Genomic DNA, 18,153 nt, shown 5'->3' on the forward strand with positions numbered 1-18,153 from the left:
AAAAATTGAAAATGTTAGCTTTTCTTTCGTGATTTTTATTTTTTTTCCAAACAGTTTTTATAACTTATAATTCTTATTTTTTAATTTCTACCACACTTCTTAGTTTAAGTAAGAAGTCACTTCTTTTAAGCTCTTTTGGTGTTTGTCGGCACTCTATGTCCCAAAGTCAAAGTGTAGTACAGGGAGAAACAAAGAGAATAGTCATGATAACAACTTTATAAATATTCACAAGTCGAAGCCAGCTTGGGTTTTAAGAACAAGGTCCCGAACAAAGTAACACAACTCACACATAACAAAGATACAAAGAGCGTGATGATGAGCAGCAGCACTAGCAGTAGAGTGAGCGAGATCGAAGAAGATGAATGGTACAGCAGGAGTGAGGAGCTGTTCGAGATCAAGCATTTAGAATCCATCAACGAAGAATCAGGAAAAGAAGTCGAAGAAGATGTTGTTTATGTAGCATTACTTGGGACTGGTAGTCATGACATGGATGCTCTTGTTTGGACACTCAACCATCTTCTTCATCCTTTCTCTTCCTCTCTTGTCAATCTCATCCATGTTTTTCCTCAGCTTCACTACATCCCTACTCCATGTAAGCCCGTCTCCCACTTTTAATGCGCCCGTTTGTTTAAGAGAAGTAGAAGCTGCTTCTAAGTAGAAGCACTTTTAAGAAGTTGAGAATGCTTTCCTCTCGTAGCTTCTAGTTTTTTTCCAAACACTTTATTAACTTATTTACTTCTCATTTCCAATCTACTTATTTACTTTAAGCTAGAAGTCATTTTTTTTAAGTTTGTCGAAACGGCCTCAATATCTTATTCGCGATATTCGGACTTATGCTTGTCATGATTTTTATCAGTAGGAAAGCTTCCGATAAGCCAGGTGAATCCGGAGCAGAAGGAGAGGTACATGATTCAAGAGAGAGGCAAGAGGAGAGAGTTTCTTCAGAAGTTTTTGGATATCTGCTCTGTTTCAAAGGTACTTGAACAAAATTTATGACATATCTGTGTTTTGGCCTCTCTCTTTAATATGAGTGTTGCAGGTTAAAGTGGAAACCATATTGATTGAAAGTGACATGGAAGCAAAAGCCTTGCTAGATCTCATTCCTGTTCTTTACGTCAAGAAATTGGTCCTAGGAGCCCCCAAATCCAGTTTAAGGTACAATCACTTGTCAAATTATAATAATTTTAGGCTGACAGGAAACTGATTCTGACGTGGTCTGCCATGCTGTGATTTCATGTTATTATGCCAATTCTTCTAATGTTGTGTTTGGTTGGGGTGAATGATTCCGGAAGGAATGGAATGAAAAATGAACTATCTTATGCACAAATTTTAAAAAATTTCATTCCCTCCTCCATTTCATTCCTTACATCATAGGCTCTATATCACACCTCCAATTTGAGATGGAATGCTCCATTCTCTCCTATCCTCAATTTCTTCACATATCTCATCATAGCAATTTTGCACTCTCTCAATTTTTTCTCGAAACTTTCTTCCTATTTCTATTAGTTTCAAGTATTTTTACTCATTTCATTCCATTCCATTCCATTCTCCCCAACCAAACACAACATAAGGGTGTCGGTCCCCGACATATGATTGTTGAGGAGCGTTTAAACAACAAGCTATTTTTCACAATGAACATCCAGCGGCCAAGATTATGCTTTTTGATCGCTGAACGGGTAAAATGATCCCGTCCAGCGGTTAAAAAGTGCCGAACGTGATAAAGAAGATGTTATAATCCTGGCTGCTGGATATTTATCCGACGGCCAAAAAATAGTTTGGTGTTTAAACCCTCCCCAACAATCATATATTGAGGAACGTTACTCTGCTTCTGAAACCTCAGCCAAATATAAATAACCTCTTAAAGTATTAGGAGAAAGAGTTGTCCTAAAATCTTGAAGTGTTACGAAGAGGGATACGAACAACTAAGGGTTAATCTAGTATCTTGAATTCAATTTGCAGGAAACTGAGGTCTGGAAAAGGAAATGAGACGGTTGATCAGGTGGTACAAAATGTACCTGAATTCTGTGAGCTTCACATCATATGTGAAGGGAAACAAGTGGTGCTTGAGAAGCTAACACTTGAATCTCCCTCTTCAGGAGTCATCCACAATATTAATACTGTGGACAATAAGAACAATAACAATGATGTTTCCGAAAACTTTATGGAAGATCAGATGCAAAACAACGCCTCCTTCGCATGCAGTTGTTTTACACCTAAAGCAAGAGCTTGATTAAATTCAGTCCCGGACCTAGCAGGAGGCAATCCCTAGACACACTGTCGCCACCTAGCATCGACCTAATTGGGCGACGGTCCCTTCTAAATATGGGAAAGAAAATCATCTAGCACTTAGAAGTGTAACTTACTTTCTTGTAGCTTGGAGTAATCCTTGTGCTCATATTGCTTTTGGTTTGTTTGTATTTCCCATTTGTGAGTTGTAGACATATAAACTGTGTATGCTATAGCCCCAAGGCTAGGGATGGCAAAATAATCCGATCCGACGGATACCCGATCCGAAACCCGAATTTTTGGATATACCGAACCCGAATTTTTGGATTTGGATTTGGATATGGATTTGATTTTTGTACCCGAAATTTTTTGGATTTGGATATGGATATGACCTCTACCGATCCGAAACCCGAAATCCTATCCGAACCCGATCCGAACCCGAAACCCGAAAAAAACCCGAATATTATATATATATATATATATATATATATATATATATATATATATATATTATAAATAATTTAATATGAATGTGTGTGTGTGTGTCTATATATATAACATATTTATATTTAATTATTTGGATGAATGTAATATAATACTCTCAATATCAATAGACTAGGTTAAAGGAATAAGGGTTTCTATTTAAGACAAATACTTCATTAATAATATATTGTATAAAATATATTGTATATTGGTAATAATGAAAATTAATATGGTTTAAGTTTATATTATTCTAATTTAAACCAATAGAATCCAATCCAATAATCTTAATTTTGGAAAAAAATACTTAATTATCATAGTTCAGACAGGTTTATAATTTTTAACTTTTTTTTAAGATATCCGGTTGAAACCCGAATCCGATCCGAAACCCGAAAAAACCCGACGGATTGGATTTGGATTTTACATTTTAATATCCAAACCCGAACCCGATCCGATCCGAAATATAACGGATTGGATATGGATTTCATGAAACCCGACCCGATCCGACCCGATTGCCATCCCTACCCAAGGCTGAATTTCCTTAAACTTTGATACAGCCAAATTATGGTCAACATGATTTATAAGAAACGTTTGTATATTTCTACTACTCTCCTACTCCAGACACATCCTCTAACCTTGCATTGATCCATGATTAATCTTTATCATGCCTCAATTCTTAGTTTCTTACTGCCAACTCTTACATCTCGACTCTTCAAATGATAAGGCCAACTTTCAGGACCGAGCAAATTATATTATCCAAACACTGGAGTAGAAAGAATTACATTCAGATCAACCCCATCACTAGAAGGCACAATACAACTTGGACCATAAGGTGCTAAAGAAGACTTGGTGCGAAATTAACAGGAGAAACCTCTTCAATATATTCAGGTTGACCATAGATATTATAGGATCACACTACCTCCATATCAAATAGTACAACCAAAATAAAAGCAACATTTTATAGCACAGGGACATAGCTGCTATAAACCACCAACTAGAAATGATTAAAGTCTCAACATATATACAGGATAGTACAGGCCTCATACATTAAAATTATCCTCCAGTCTGGAACCAAGATCTCGACTTGAAGTTTTTTCAGTTTTATTTAGTATCTGATGTCTGAGACCATGTAATACGAGGTTGGTGAGTACTGACAGGGTAGAGAATACTACAGCTATAACTGCCAGTGGTTCAGTAACTTTTCTATAATATGGACTTCGATGTTGAGGGGCATAGGATGTTGGGCAAACTTATCAAGAAACTGTTAACCGACCTTTATGCCCCAAAGATTTCCATGATGATTCAAGCCGCAACAAATGCAATTTCTCTACGAAAGGTTCAAGCACTTCTGCTTCTTCCTCTGGGGCAAAGGCCATGCAGATGCTAAGTTCTTGAACCGCCTCCTCATAGTCCCTGGTGCTCATAATTATTAACACCGGAGATCATGGATTATAACAAAGCAGATGATGTAGGATCAAGAAACTTACCTATAAAAATACAACATCATGCCATGGTCTCTCCTTAAAGCCCAGTTATGTGGCTGCAGGATAAGCAATTTCTCTGAAGCCATGATAGCCAGCCTAGGCAAAGAATGCAGCATTGCATGCATAGTGTTATTCGAGTGCACAACAATTTACACTTTGGATTTTCAAACAGTCGCAAACACTTTTTAGATATCTAATCAAGTTGTACATAATTATATTATACGTAGCAATAAATCCTTTCCACATACTGGTCATAAAGACATCAAAAAGAACATATGCATCATGGTTTAGTGGAAAACAAGAGGGTGAAACTACCTATTTATGCTTGGGTTAGTCACAAGGCAATGTAGATCCTGCTTTTTATGTTTATATACCAGCAAGTTATCCAACTTCCAACTTCTCATCATTTGTGCATATATAATATTGAAGCACAACTGTAGTTTAGATGATCATGATCATGCATATGCACAAAGAATAGAATGCTTGTGCAACTAATGCACTGTAATCTACCTGAAAAGCCTGAGGCATTGTAGGGGAAAGTACACACTGGAAGCTAAATATGGACTTATGTCTAGTTGTCATACGGATTTCATTTTATTTTAGATCGACAATATAGTTAAATAGATCCTTAGATCAGTGAAGGCCTATAGAAAAAGCAGAATGAGGCAACAACTGAAATAAGTTCGTATTTTATGAGTTAATATTAGATTCTCGAGCATCAGATTAGATTGGTAAAATTTTGGGACAAAACAAAAACATATAGGAAAATTTGAACTATATAAGATTTAGAATCTCCGCTTTCTCAAGCCAATCCTGCAATATTAGCATCTTGAACCTGTAGGGACAACACAAACAGTGCCTGCATAATCAGGAAATAGAAAAGTTGTATTATAAAAGATAAACAAAAGTATCAAAAGTGTACCTCAAATCCCGAGGCCTCAATAAAGGGACATTTGAACTATCACTTTTGTTAAATTTATCATTTGTATCATTTACACGTCTAAGCGGAGATGTCAGCATCAATCCATGATTCGTTCTCGAAGCGCGTTTCCAATGAAGCCTCTACAATCCATGCAAGTTTGTCAACATCATATTTGTTTTCATAATTATTTAATAAATATGACAAAGGCAATTAACGGACTGTCACTCTCCCTGAAAACCCTATATAGTATTTGTGGTCAATAGGAACTAATGCTTACAATCAAATTGGCCAAGGCAATTCCAATGATGTCTCTGTTTGTCGCAATATCAAGCCCTGAAAGAGAATCGCTATTTAGGTCTGAGGCCTTAGATCTTGGGTCCGCCACACAACTTCCATTAACAACCCCAAACAGGCTCCGTCCCGAGGATATCTTAAAAAGCTCCTACAAATTGATAAGCATGTAGATGATTATAAGTTTGTAAGCTTTAGTGATCAAAGGTGTCCAAGGCTTATATACCTTGAAACACACATCATTAAAAAGTTTTTAAAACAGATGACTATTAACAGAAAAGAGAAAACCACTTATGCAGCTCAGAACAACACACCTCAGGATTTCCTGTTTGAGGCCAAATCAAAAATTCTTCTCCAACTCGAGATCCCACAATATTTAGATTAAGTCTTCGACAAACCTCAATATAAATAATGCTCAGCATAATTGCTGCCAATGATTTAATCTCAAAGTTAGCAATGGTTTATATATATCATGCAATAGAACAAATACATTAATCATCTTCTAGAATTTTAAGATATGGATTACAAAAACTATAAACAAACAAGCTAAATATGTGGACGAAAAAGAGTAGAAAAACTTACCACTTCCACGTCCGGAGCTTAACACTGTATGCATGTAGGAACACTTCGAATCCACTATGACAGGGGACCTTTCAAAACCTCGGGATTCAAAAAGAACTATGTTCACTGCCTCCAATACTTCAACCAAATGACAACCTATATCCCTTGAAACTAGCTCAGCCTGAACTTCTTTGGCAATTGCATCCAATTCTTCCAACCACTGGGATATTGTTTTTCCATCCAAAGGCATGTCATCAATAGTATCCCACTTTGGAGAACTAGATGCACCTGACGCACCTCGTCTTTCATTTTGGAGAGAACAGGCATCCATCTCCCGATTATAGGCCACAAATGCCTCGTTTTCAGCACCAACATAAAGTAAGGCCTGGGAATTGATTTGAAAGAAAGCAGAAATGTTTTAACAAAAACTAAATAAACACACCCAGTACAGAGATCATAATACAATAGAAGTTTTTAAACAACATGAATTCTGAATGCAAAGTCTTGCAGCATAAGATCAGGTATTGCAGTTGCGCTATGATGGTAAGACAAGAAAGGTAGATAAAGGTAAGAAACCAAGACCCTGATCCAAACACTTATTTGTATGGGTTATTGTTAACAAAGAGGCAAGAAACTGAGACTTCTCAAAGTTAGATTGTTGGAAAAGAGAGGTGCAAGCCTCAAGACCTCAAGATAGCCGATATAAATTCCCAAATCCCAATACTCCAAGCAAAAATTATATGAAAAAGAAGTCTACACCTTCTTCCCCAGAAATTCCAGAGAAGAACAGAACTGGTGGGACCAGAAGGATGACAATTAACAATGCCCCCTCAATATCAGCTTGCGTTTAAAAAAACACTACAGTATGCCTCTATCTTAAATGCCTCTCCTATCGAAATCTCTATCATGGCAAAGTACCAAACAGCTATGATGATAACTTGACCCATTAGAGCATCTCCAATGTGAGGTGCCAACCAAAGTTGCTAAACATGCTTATTCATCAAAAATATCAATATTTTATTTTCTCTTTCTTTTAAGTTACTTTTGGCACCCCTCTTATCAATATTCACTCCAATGGTTGGCAACTAAAGTTGTCAAAAATACTATAATTTTGTTTATCTAAATGAATTTTTCCCATTTTGGGAGGGTGCCAAAGGGTGCCAAAAATTGGCAACTTTGCTTGGCACCCCTATCACTCCAATGGGTAGCCAAAAAGATTGTTATGCCATGTCATGCCACATGGCATTTTGGCACCTCTCTTGGCACCCCCATTGGAGATGCTCTTATAACCATCGAGTTGCTAGTAAATGACAATGAAAGAAAAATACCTTAGCGAGTGAGATGTCTTTGTCCTTGGACCTGAAAGATATCTCTTGTGTAAATTTTTCCCTTGCGACCTTAAGTACCTAGCAATATACATCATCTAATATGTTACTTGACAGACAACACTTGAACAGGACCAGCCCCGGCACATAAATCACAAATATCAAAATTGCGAAGCTAAATGATTAAGAATGCATAAAAATCGACTAACAAAAAAATTGACATAATAAAATTATACCTCCTGGTAAAAATTGGGAGGCGAAAATTTTTCGGTATAAGCAGGAGGATCAGCCAAAGCGAAAAGCCTGAACTCCCCTTTCTTTTTTCTTGTGTGATCACCATTCAAATCAAAACCAGGCCTGATTGTGGCAACACACAACAATATAAATCATGACATAGAAGCAAACAAAAGCAGTAGTATCAAAATTATCTAAATTTAAGCAAAAGGGGTCTCTAATTCAGTTGAGATAAGAAAGAACATACCTGCAAATGCCAGAAATCGAAGACCCCATTGAAGCATCAGCAATACTACAAGTCATCTTCTGACTAGATAAGCCAGAGAATGGTAAGAGCAACATTCTTGATTTCTCAAAAACAAAAAAGGGGTGGGCTTACAAATGAAAACTAACTAGCAGAAAGATCGAAAGAGAGAAGAAAGTGAAGCATCCTGGTGAGTAGGCAGATTAGCAAGTTAAAGAAAAAGGTGAAACTAAAGAAACAGAGCATAAAGAATGGTTAAAAGCAGGGACTTGTAGTTCCAAAGGACAAGGAAGCAGCTGAGAGTGATGAAATATAAAAAGATATGTAAAGTTGTAATGGAAGATGACACTGAAATAAGGAAGGGCGAGATCCATGGTATTAATTTAGTGGGAATGAATGTTTGATTAATGGGTGTGTATTAAATTAGCTAAACAAGCCAAAACTTTAACATTTTGTTTTTGTTGTTTTGTTAAGCCTTCTTATCTCTGTTTCTTTCTCACTCCATGTACTCCCTCCATCCCCCTAAGTTATATACATTGGGGAACGGGGACGCGACACGAACTTTAATACTCCTGTAAAGTATAGTTCTATAACTTATTTTTAGGATTTTTCTTTTCTGAATAAAAGTTTGAATGTTATATATTTATTCAGAAAAAGAAAATTTTAAAAATAAGTTATAGAACTATATTTTATAAGAGTATTGAAGTGCGTGTCGAGCAGTGAAAAAGAAACGTATAGAATTAAATGGGACAGAAAGAGTAATATGTACAGAGAGAGAGAGAGAGAGAGAGAGGGGAGTTGTGGGATAAGGTACAGAGAATAGAGTATTGTATAGTTGGATTGAAGATTGCCTGCCTTTATTTTCCATCTGTAGAAGATTGTGTATATATGCACTATATTATGCAAGGGGATGTTGATGGGGTTGGATCATTTCTTTTCCTTTTCCTTTTCCTTTCCTTTCTCTTTCTACAAGGATGTCATCAACACGAGCAAGGGTAAGTGATGTCTTATAAATATGTCCTAACATGTCCTAAGTTTGTAATTTAGGATACCATACCATACGTACTCAGTATTCCCGCTTAGAGCAGGATCTGAGGAGGGTAAAATGTACGCAGCCCTGCCCCTACCTTTAAAGTAGAGAGGCTGTTTCCGTGAATACCCCCGGCTTAGTGCACAATAATTAAAAAGGTGTGTGATACAATATTATTACAATACCTTAGCTCATGGCCTTATTCACATGAAACTTACCGAAACATTACCCATCAGCAGTGGCAAAGTCCGGTGGAGGAAACAATTGCAAGGTTAAAGGCGTTGGAGAAGAGAGATTGGAGCAAACCTCTTCCTAAAGCATAACACCCCAATACTCAAAACCTCTGTACACCACGAGACCGAGTCTCAACTACTTTAATACGCCGTCGCCAATCATTCTTATCAAATGTCATATCCTCGTGAGATTTAGGGCTCCCAAGTCCAAACTTAATTGATCAGACCACATGCGACGGGGCCGACCTCTCTTTCTCTTGCCCCGAACCGATAAGTGTTCAACTCTTCGAACCGGCGCTGAATTACATTTACGCCTAACATGTCCATACCAACGTAAACGCCCCTCCCTTATTTTCTTAGAGATAGGCTCAACACCTAAAAGACGGCGAAAAGTAACACTCGGTATATGATCTGTCATGGTGTTACCACAAATCCAACGCAACATGCGCATTTCTGCTGTCTCTAGTCGACGCTCCTGAACTTTTCGCAATGGCCAACACTCAGAACCATATAGTAATGACGGTCTAATTGCCACCCGATAAAATTTACCCTTCAACTTCAACGGTACATTTTTGTCACACAACACACCAGTAGCAGACCTCAAGCGTAACCATCCTGTCAAAATACGATGAGTCAAATCCGCAGAAATATCACCATTACTCTGAATGATCGAACCCAAATATTTAAAAGTATTCGTTTGTGGTACACGGGCCTCCGCGATGCATACAGCTACATCCTCCTCATGAATCTCCACACTGAAATTGGCCCATAAATACTCAGTTTTAGAACGGCTCAATCGCAATCCATAACCCTCTAGCAATGTACGCCACCGTTCGAGGTTGACATTAACCTCGGTCCAAGACTCAGCTACTAATACAATATCATCAACAAAAAGCATGCACCAAGGTATAGGAGCTTGAATGTCACGAGTAATCACATCCAATACAATTATAAAAAGCAAGGGGCTTAATACCGACCCTTGATGAAGCCCTACCTCAACTGAAAATACTGAGTATCACCAACAGGTGTCCGAACACATGTTCCCGCCGCTGAATACATATCTTGTATGGTCCGAATATACACCGCCGGAATCCCTCGCGTTGCTAAACATCTCCAAAGAACAACCCGTGGTACACTATCATAAGCTTTTTCAAGATCTATAAACACCATATGAAGATCTTTACGACGCTCTCGATATTTCTCCATAAGGCAGCGAATCAGATAAATCGCTTCAATGTTTGACCTGCCTGGCATAAAACCAAATTGATTCTCCGAAATGGTAACAATTCTTCTAATCCTGCTCTTAATAACTCGTTCCCAGAGTTTCATTGTATGACTAAGCAACTTAATACCACGATAATTACTACAACTTTGAACATCACCTTTATTTTTATAAATGGGTACAACAACACTTAACCGCCACTCCCTCGGCATCCTGGATGTCCGAAATATTACATTAAAAAGAGCCGTCAACCAGCGTACACCCTGTTCCGCCAAACACTGCCACACCTCAATCGGAATCTCATCTAACCCAACTGTCTTACCTTTACCCATCATACATAAGGCTGCGCGTACCTCTACCACAGTAATATCTTGACTTGCACCAACATCATTATCAGGAACATGGACAATCTCTTGGTCACATACGATCTCCCTTCCTCTAGCTGCATTAAATAACTCAGAAAAAATACTTACCCCATCTCGCTGTAAAATACAATATTTTCAGGTCTAATTTATAAGATACCATCATACTTCAACATATCTAAATAGATCGGTTATTTCGTCCAAATATATTAAGTGAGTCTTTGAATACAAAACTGACTCAAATGAGTCACTCATTTGAAATTTTATCAAAAATAACACTTTATCGTTAGTCGAAATCCTTAAAATATTATATATTGAGTTTCGCACATTTTTTATGAATAATATTCATCCAAATGAAAGATTTTAAGTTCTAATATTTTAGATAATATTGTTAGAATTTTAAAATTTTATCATCTATTTATCTTTAATTTATTGATTATTTTATTTGTTATGGTCGCTGACTGCCAAACTAGTGATAGTTTTGATATATCAAAATTATCACTTGTTTGGACACATCTATCAAAATTATCATTTGTTTAAAATTTTGATAATATTAAAATTATCACTTGTTTGGCGGTCGGCGGTTAAAATTAACTTGGGTGTATAGATGTAACCAAACAAGTGATAATTTTGATATTAATCACAATATGAAAGTAATAATAACATGATATTATAAATATCATAAATTATTATGTTAACTCAAATTTTAATAATATGAAAATTTATTTATTAATCTAAAATTGACTTATAATTTTTTTTTATAGAAAATGAATAGGTTAATTTTGACGTATAAGTCAGAATTTAGACTTTTAAACCCAGCTCTAGAGGTACAATGATAGTCTTTTACCTATTTTAAAAATAAAATAATATATTTATAAATATTATTTTTAGAATAAAATTTTACATTTTCATTCAAAAACATATATTAATATAAAAATTAGGTAAATTTTATAAAACAAAACATACCAGTAACCTCGCCAAATTCGGCCATTTCTTCGATATTCTAGAATGCTGAGAATAATGAAATTTAAAAAAATATATCAATGTAGGTATTAATATGTTAATTATTCTATATATTTGATACATGAAATATATATTCTATGTTTTATGTATAAAGTAATTTTTTTGACTTTGATGCTTCAAATTAGGTGGCAAAATTGGGCTTTTTATATAGATAATCAAGTTTAATTTTTTTGCTAAAATATTGTCATTTTTTAAAACAAATTGCAAAATTTTTTGTAAAAATACAGTGGTTGCATATGCAACCATATCGGCAACTGCTAGCAACCATATATGTAACCTGAAATGCAACTTTGAAAAAATTAGTTGAATTACATTTAATTGCAAGTGGTTGCAAATGATGAAAAATGAGTATAGTTGCGGGGCCAGTATTAATATCACAAAAGTAACTACAAAATCAACTAAATCAATTCAGGAATCAACTCACACAAAACAAAACAAATCAAAAACAAAACACACACACTGTACACGCAATCACACACAAACTCTTATCATTCTCAATTCGGAAGTGGCTATTCTGGTGACGTCTGTTGCCATGAAGTAGCAACGTGAGATGAAGGCGCAAGTGAATTAACCATCGTATGTGGATGAGCGAGGTGTGTCACCGAGTGAGAGGATTCTGAAAGGAGTTTGTCTGAATCGGGAGCAAGTGTAGATTGGCAGTGTTTGGATTGATAATAGGAGAGTGAAAAGAGTGAGTGGGAGAGAAAAGAGAGTGAGAAGAGAGATAAGTAATAAAATAAGATGAAGGTAGTATATTGGTAATTTATGTTATAAAAGATAGTATATTTGCAAGATTTTAGAGAATGTACAAATAAATCCAAAAAATAGTATACTTCGATACATTTTCGCAAAATTATGAATGAATAATATAACATTGTGAAAAGTTAAATTATGTATCGCATATTTGCATGTGTCAATCACAAAAACACTTGAGTATATTAACTATCTATCTATCATGTATTGTATACTCCCTTCGTACCTCTGGGTTATATACGTTCCGATTGGACAGAAACTAAGAAAAATAATATAAAACAATATAAAGTACTGAGAAAGAGAAAGAAAAGTGGGTAAAATGATGAGACACATCAATATTTAAGAGATAGATTTGAAAAAGTGGATGAAAGTAGTGGGTGGTTGAGATTTCTATATTATAGAAAGTTACTATTTTTGGGGAAATTTGAAATGTATAGAATTGAGTGGGTGCAATTGCCGTCAATTGCCGTCGGAACGTCACAATTCGTTATTGTAATCTTTTCCCTATTGAATCTTGTCAAGTAATCTCGCAACAGCTTCATGTGTCGTCGTACAATTTTGTAAAGGTCACTTATCGTTTTTTCAAATACCCTGTTGCTAGCAAATTGCAAGCTAAATGTGTCCACCAGATCGGTGAACATCTCTATGTCTCGTTTGGTAGGTTCAGGAACCACTGTAGGGCAGGTCCCGTCAGCGTTGATCTAAAATCCTTTCACATACACGGCTCCATTAAGTCCTTAGTGATTGGTATCGTAAACATCCTCTGCTTGTATTGAGCAGTATGCTCTAAAAGATCTGTCGATCTGTCATATGGTATCGTAAAACGTTTAGGTATCTCCACTAAAGCGATGTCGTCGCGGAAAGGTGAATCAGCATAGCTCGTTGGCATCGCCTTGTCCAGGGGCTTAGGCACCTCAAAAATTCTCTAAATCATCTCTCTCAGGTCTCGTAATTCCTTTTGTACTGCCTTTGGGACGTCACTTCGCGATCTAGACGTCTTGTCTCTAGGTTTTCATTGGTCACGATCGGTGTCATGATCCTCTCGGTCATTGTCACGATGCCTTTCTGTTTTTGTTTCCCCAACCCCTGTCGTCGTGTTCCTTTCTTCTTCTAGCTGTCGGTTCTTCCTCGTTATTAAGAGGCTCCTCGTTCTCTCCGTCTTCCTCATGTGGCTGTTCGTCCCCTACATCGTCCATATCCAAGCGTCGTGCTACGCTTTGTAGAGTCTGTTTACTCGAAGCGGTTGGCCGTGACAGACCCGTTGTTCTTTCCTTCGGTAGTGTGGCATTTTGTGACCTTAGGGTCTCCAACTCAGCTTGCATCTTCTTCATGGTCTCCACCATCTCTCTGTTCACGTCAGTCCCGCTAGGTGGTTGTACTGTTGAACTGACGGACGGCAAAGATGTCAGCCCGACGAGTGGGGCTTTGATGTTTTTGGGCGTGTGTTGTCGGATGTCATCGTAGGATCAATTCAGCACTTAGCAAACTTCCCACAGACGACGCCAATTTGTTTTACCAAAAAATTGTATGGGTGAAAACTAAGTGAATTAATCTAAATAATAATGCAAGAAAGTAAAATCAAAGAAGAAATTGGTGATGCGGAAAACCCCAAAGTAAGGTAAAAAACTGCGGGCGGGATTGGTTACCCGGCCTAAAAGAAGTTCCACTAGAATTTTTGATGAGTTACAAGTATGAATGTAGAAGATAACTTTCACAAAGTGAAGTTGAGTTGTTTTTACTTGATCTCTTATGCTAATATATATGTCTTTTTCTAAGTGTCCAGGTTCGTTGTATCTCAAAATTCTTTCCCTTTCTCCTGAGCTTGTTAATGCTTCCTTTAATGCTTCCGTTACAACAATTACTATTTTGAATTGCTTTAAAGGTGGGATGCTATGACTTGGTCTTGGTGTTTATCCATATGTGCTAGTACACATCGTGTTGCTAGTACTTCCTGTCATGTCAGTGTAGTTCCCATCGTATCTTGACACCTGTAAACTCTGGATATAACCGTACTTAGAGCGTGCTTTTAGGCATTGGTACTCAGGGTCGGCGTTATTTGAAGGCCATTTAGGCGATCGCCTAAGGCCCCTGTCTGCAAGAGGCCCCATAATTTATATTATTATGTAATATGTATATGTAAGAAAAAATAATTTCATAATATTAAAAGAAAGATTAAAATTAATATTTAAATCTTGTAGAAAAAAAATTGTGTGATCAATTTTTATCAAAAAATAATTAAAATACTAATATTAGTAGTATTAATCATGTTTTGTTTTTTGTACTAACTTAATAAATACTTGACTTGAATCTAAAACTTAAAAATATGTAAATTTTTGTTTTACAAGATGTAACCTAATTATATTGAATATATATGGTGAACATAAATTCTACTTCTAACCTGGTTTTCAAGAACATAAAATTTAGTTGTTAAAAAATAATAAAGATTTTATTTTCACCTTTCACTTTGGTTTATTTACCTTTTCAAATTTGATTTTAATAACATAATTATTATCATTATTAGAAATTATCTAAATATTTCATAAAATTATCTACAAAATTTATTTCTTTTAATTTATACATCTTATTTATTAATTTCTAAAACACTTAATATTTATTTAACAATTAACATCAAAACCATAGAATTAAATTTTGAATACTAAAATATGATAATTAAATACAAATTCTTATTTTGAAATGGAATCCTAAGTAAATTATATAAATATATAAATATTATATAATCAATTTAGTTTTGATATATATATATATATATATATATATATATATATATATATATATATATATATATATTATTTAATTATTTTTGCTTCTGATTTCAATATATTTATATATGTTTATTTAGATTAAATTATTTATTTTATTAATGCTTAATTCTAATATATTATTAGAATCATTTTATATTTCGAATTATAAATAAAAATATTAGTTTTATATACTAAGAGACATAATCAGTAAAATTAATATTATGAAATATTATATATGATAATGTGTTGAGCGTGATTTTATACATGTTTGTAATATTTAAATATTGCAAAAATTTGTATTTATATTATTAATATAATATTAGATTTTTTTAAAAAATAGGCCTCACTTTTATGATTGGCCTAAGATCCCAAAGTATCTTGAGCCGGTCCTGTTTCTGGTAAAGAAGTTCCTATAAAAATGGGAAATGCCCTACTTTGAGTGCGGTTTGAACTCTCATTTTTTGTTCAGAATCTCCACAGTAATGTCTCTGTTAGATTCTCCGGTCGAAATACGGGAAAACTCCATTCAATTCTCGATGGAAACGGAGTTTTGCGAAAGGCCGCCCCGCCACAGCAGGCGGGTTGTAGCGGAGATTCACGAAGAAGTATTGCGCTATTTACCAGTGAGTGGTATTATTGGACTGACTATGTATTTTCATTATCCGAGAGCGGGATAGAAATGATTCTAGAAGAGAAAGAGAAGAGATGACTGATTTTACACAAGAGAAAGAACCTTTTAAGCGGATCAAAGACCTAGATGACCCGTAGACAACATCATATAGGCTGTAATGCTAGCACTTAACCTTGCCGTTAACCTAGAGAGCTCCGCCTATCCGGAGTGTTGGAAAGAAAGCAATGGTTTTTTTATTTATTATTTCCCAATCATTAGAAGCAATCTTCACTGGCACAAGGATCTCCTCACAGCAACCTCCACTACGCTAGAACCCGACAATGAGTTTACGAAGGCTTCCCAGGCTAACGGGGCCTTACTTATTCAGGGGGGAGAGTGGAGCCTCGAGAAGCACTGTTGAGAGGAAGATCGGGTCGGGGTTTGGTGAACCAACAGGTCGCTCCTCTAGTTGAAGTATCGGGCCCCTTTTTCGTTGCCTAGGTTACACCTTCGGAATACCCCAGAAGGGAATTGGGCTCTACTTCCCCCAATCTTCACTTTACGCCACGCCGACTCGTCAATGGATTCTGTGATCGAATGTCCAACTTTCTAGAGTTTAGTTTTGTGAAAGGCATTACAGAGAAGTCGGACAAGGGAAAAGCAAAAGGTGGGTTGTTATCAGCCTTGCAGGTTGAAGCTGGGTTGCTGCTTTTAATGAGCCCCTTCGGGATTCCCTTGAAATGAAGTACTTAGATCCACAAACTTAGGATCAAGCTATGCTTTGCTTTGCTTCTTGGGTGGTGGCGAACAATGCTGCTTGCGTTGCGGGAGATGCCCGCCCGTAGGGCCCGGCCCGGCTTGCTTCCCGCCCGAAAGAACCAACATTTCCTTCAAAAAAGATCGTTTTTTGGTTGGAAAATAAGGTATTTCATTCTCCGACTACGCCCAGACGTGTACACGGCCGGACATTGCCTATGCTGTGTCGTTCGTTCCTACACTTGTGGTTGTCTCGACTGCATTCTCTTTGGTATTGTTAAAGCAAGTGAATGATTTGAAATTCGAGTTATTTCACGGCTTTACGTTCAGCTAGCACTAAAAAGGCGCCGCGCGTTAGCGAAGCTATATTCTCATAGCGAACGAGCGGAATCAATGTGTTCCAATTTCTGGCCTTGCACCAACCATCCAACGGACCCTGGACTAAACGGCTAGAACAGTCACTGGATATCGGCCCACATAAGATAGTGTTCTCAGCAAACAGAGATTGAGAGTCTGACTACTAACCTTACAGATAAGAGAGCCTAGCTCGACCAGTTGCAACTAAAGATTTTCATAGCGAAACCGATAGCCTGGTGGAATGAATATTTACGGATAGTCGCTACACACAAACCTCAAGCAGGATTTTTCATAAAAGAGAAACAGAAGGAAGAAACCCAAAAGACATCACAAGGAACTCATAATGCCCAGCCGGATGCAGCAACAGAAAGCACATTCCGGCAGGAAAAAAAAGAGTGTTGCGAAAGTTACGCTAGAAGCTAGAAGATAGGTTTCAACTTGTTTTGGTTGAAAGGAATAGCCCCTCATCGACACGGGAAGAGAGCTTCAAGCAAGTGGACCGATCGATATACCAATAATCAAGTCTTCAGTTAACTGGTGGAATACATCGCATCAACCTGGGAGCATTAGCCGATCTGGTACATCAATACATGTTCCTATGCCCATTCCAATCTTGTCTAACTTTGCTAACTCCCCCTTCTCAACCTGTATCCTGTTCGTTGGCCAGTGAAATGTATATACTCTCGCCGATTAAGGAAAATTATGCGCTCCATGAAAAAACATAGGGGGCATCCCTGGACTTAGACTTATTAAGGAAGGCAAAAAAAGTGCCCCTCCAATCCCAACGAGAATAGAAGCGAGTCGCTTCCGGCTTGGCTTGTAGTCGTAGTCTTTTAGCTTATGGAGTCGCCGGCCTTCCTACACGCACGCGCCCGCAAGAACGCCTCCCTGGTTCGGGACGAAGCCAAGCCGCGGGTGGACAGAATAGAAACAGTCAACTCTGTGGCCCATCTGCCAAGCAGGCAGTTTTAAAATCTTGGGGAACGGAAAGCGTTGCCACCACCTTATAGCACTGAGGGCCTGCGCCCCACCTTGAGGCTTAAGGCATTTGCGGGGAGGGGAACCCAATTCCCTTGGATACCATATGTTCGAACATTCTACTTCGTGTCTCTAGTCTCGCCGCATACAGGAGTGACGGGAATCTAGGAATGAATGGGGATCCCTATCAATAGAAAAATGAAGAATATAGAATTCGAGTTTTCTCCCTAGTCAGTGGGAAATCGGTAGCCTTTTCTTCAACTCTGAAGAAATAAGTAGACCCCCTATTCTGCCACTTCA

At 37.0% G+C, this 18,153-nt stretch overlaps 3 protein-coding genes across 5 annotated transcripts; 1 reads left to right on the forward strand and 2 right to left on the reverse strand.

The window, feature by feature from the left end:
• The first annotated feature begins 211 nt into the window (after positions 1 to 211).
• LOC108199422 (U-box domain-containing protein 36) lies at positions 212 to 3,313 on the forward strand. 2 transcript variants are annotated; one of them, XR_010286516.1, is made up of 5 exons: positions 212 to 592; positions 857 to 975; positions 1,040 to 1,155; positions 1,960 to 2,469; positions 3,237 to 3,313. XR_010286516.1 is itself a non-coding variant. In XM_017367227.2 (4 exons), the coding sequence occupies exons 1-4, from the start codon at positions 313 to 315 to the stop codon at positions 2,228 to 2,230; spliced, it is 786 nt and encodes a 261-aa protein (XP_017222716.1). In that variant the 5' UTR covers positions 212 to 312; the 3' UTR covers positions 2,231 to 2,591. The 2 variants fall into 2 exon arrangements, 1 of the variants encoding a protein (XP_017222716.1); XM_017367227.2 differs by lacking the exon at positions 3,237 to 3,313 and having other exon boundaries at positions 1,960 to 2,591.
• A 243-nt stretch (positions 3,314 to 3,556) lies between these two features.
• Positions 3,557 to 8,273, reverse strand: LOC108199421 (uncharacterized). Of its 2 annotated transcripts, XM_017367226.2 has the most exons (9): positions 7,771 to 8,273; positions 7,526 to 7,646; positions 7,293 to 7,370; positions 5,986 to 6,349; positions 5,718 to 5,830; positions 5,390 to 5,554; positions 5,113 to 5,252; positions 4,194 to 4,286; positions 3,557 to 4,119 (listed from the first exon to the last, which is right to left on the reverse strand). In XM_017367226.2, the coding sequence occupies exons 1-9, from the start codon at positions 7,863 to 7,865 to the stop codon at positions 3,960 to 3,962; spliced, it is 1,329 nt and encodes a 442-aa protein (XP_017222715.1). In that variant the 5' UTR covers positions 7,866 to 8,273; the 3' UTR covers positions 3,557 to 3,959. The 2 variants fall into 2 exon arrangements, with proteins under 2 accessions (XP_017222715.1, XP_063939416.1); XM_064083346.1 differs by lacking the exons at positions 3,557 to 4,119; positions 4,194 to 4,286 and adding an exon at positions 4,864 to 5,025 and having other exon boundaries at positions 7,771 to 8,272.
• A 932-nt stretch (positions 8,274 to 9,205) lies between these two features.
• Positions 9,206 to 9,928, reverse strand: LOC135148467 (uncharacterized). Its single transcript, XM_064083696.1, has one exon. The coding sequence runs from the start codon at positions 9,926 to 9,928 to the stop codon at positions 9,206 to 9,208; it is 723 nt and encodes a 240-aa protein (XP_063939766.1).
• Between the last annotated feature and the right edge of the window lie 8,225 nt (positions 9,929 to 18,153).

The sequence above is a fragment of the Daucus carota genome, chromosome 8 (assembly GCF_001625215.2).
Source record: "Daucus carota subsp. sativus chromosome 8, DH1 v3.0, whole genome shotgun sequence".
Classification (NCBI taxonomy): domain Eukaryota; kingdom Viridiplantae; phylum Streptophyta; class Magnoliopsida; order Apiales; family Apiaceae; genus Daucus; species Daucus carota.

Excerpts from the sequence above, each read along its gene's own strand:
- LOC108199422 (XM_017367227.2), top strand. The coding sequence starts at position 313 with ATGATGAGCAGCAGCACTAGCAGTAGAGTGAGCGAGATCGAAGAAGAT. Across the intron at positions 976-1,039 it reads ATATCTGCTCTGTTTCAAAG|GTTAAAGTGGAAACCATATT; the intron begins GTACTTGAACAA and ends TGAGTGTTGCAG. Across the intron at positions 1,156-1,959 it reads GCCCCCAAATCCAGTTTAAG|GAAACTGAGGTCTGGAAAAG; the intron begins GTACAATCACTT and ends TTCAATTTGCAG.
- LOC108199421 (XM_017367226.2), bottom strand. The coding sequence starts at position 7,865 with ATGTTGCTCTTACCATTCTCTGGCTTATCTAGTCAGAAGATGACTTGT. Across the intron at positions 6,350-7,292 it reads AAGACATCTCACTCGCTAAG|GCCTTACTTTATGTTGGTGC; the intron begins GTATTTTTCTTT and ends ATCAATTCCCAG. Across the intron at positions 4,120-4,193 it reads ATGATGTTGTATTTTTATAG|GGACTATGAGGAGGCGGTTC; the intron begins GTAAGTTTCTTG and ends TATGAGCACCAG.
- LOC135148467 (XM_064083696.1), bottom strand. The coding sequence starts at position 9,928 with ATGCTTTTTGTTGATGATATTGTATTAGTAGCTGAGTCTTGGACCGAG.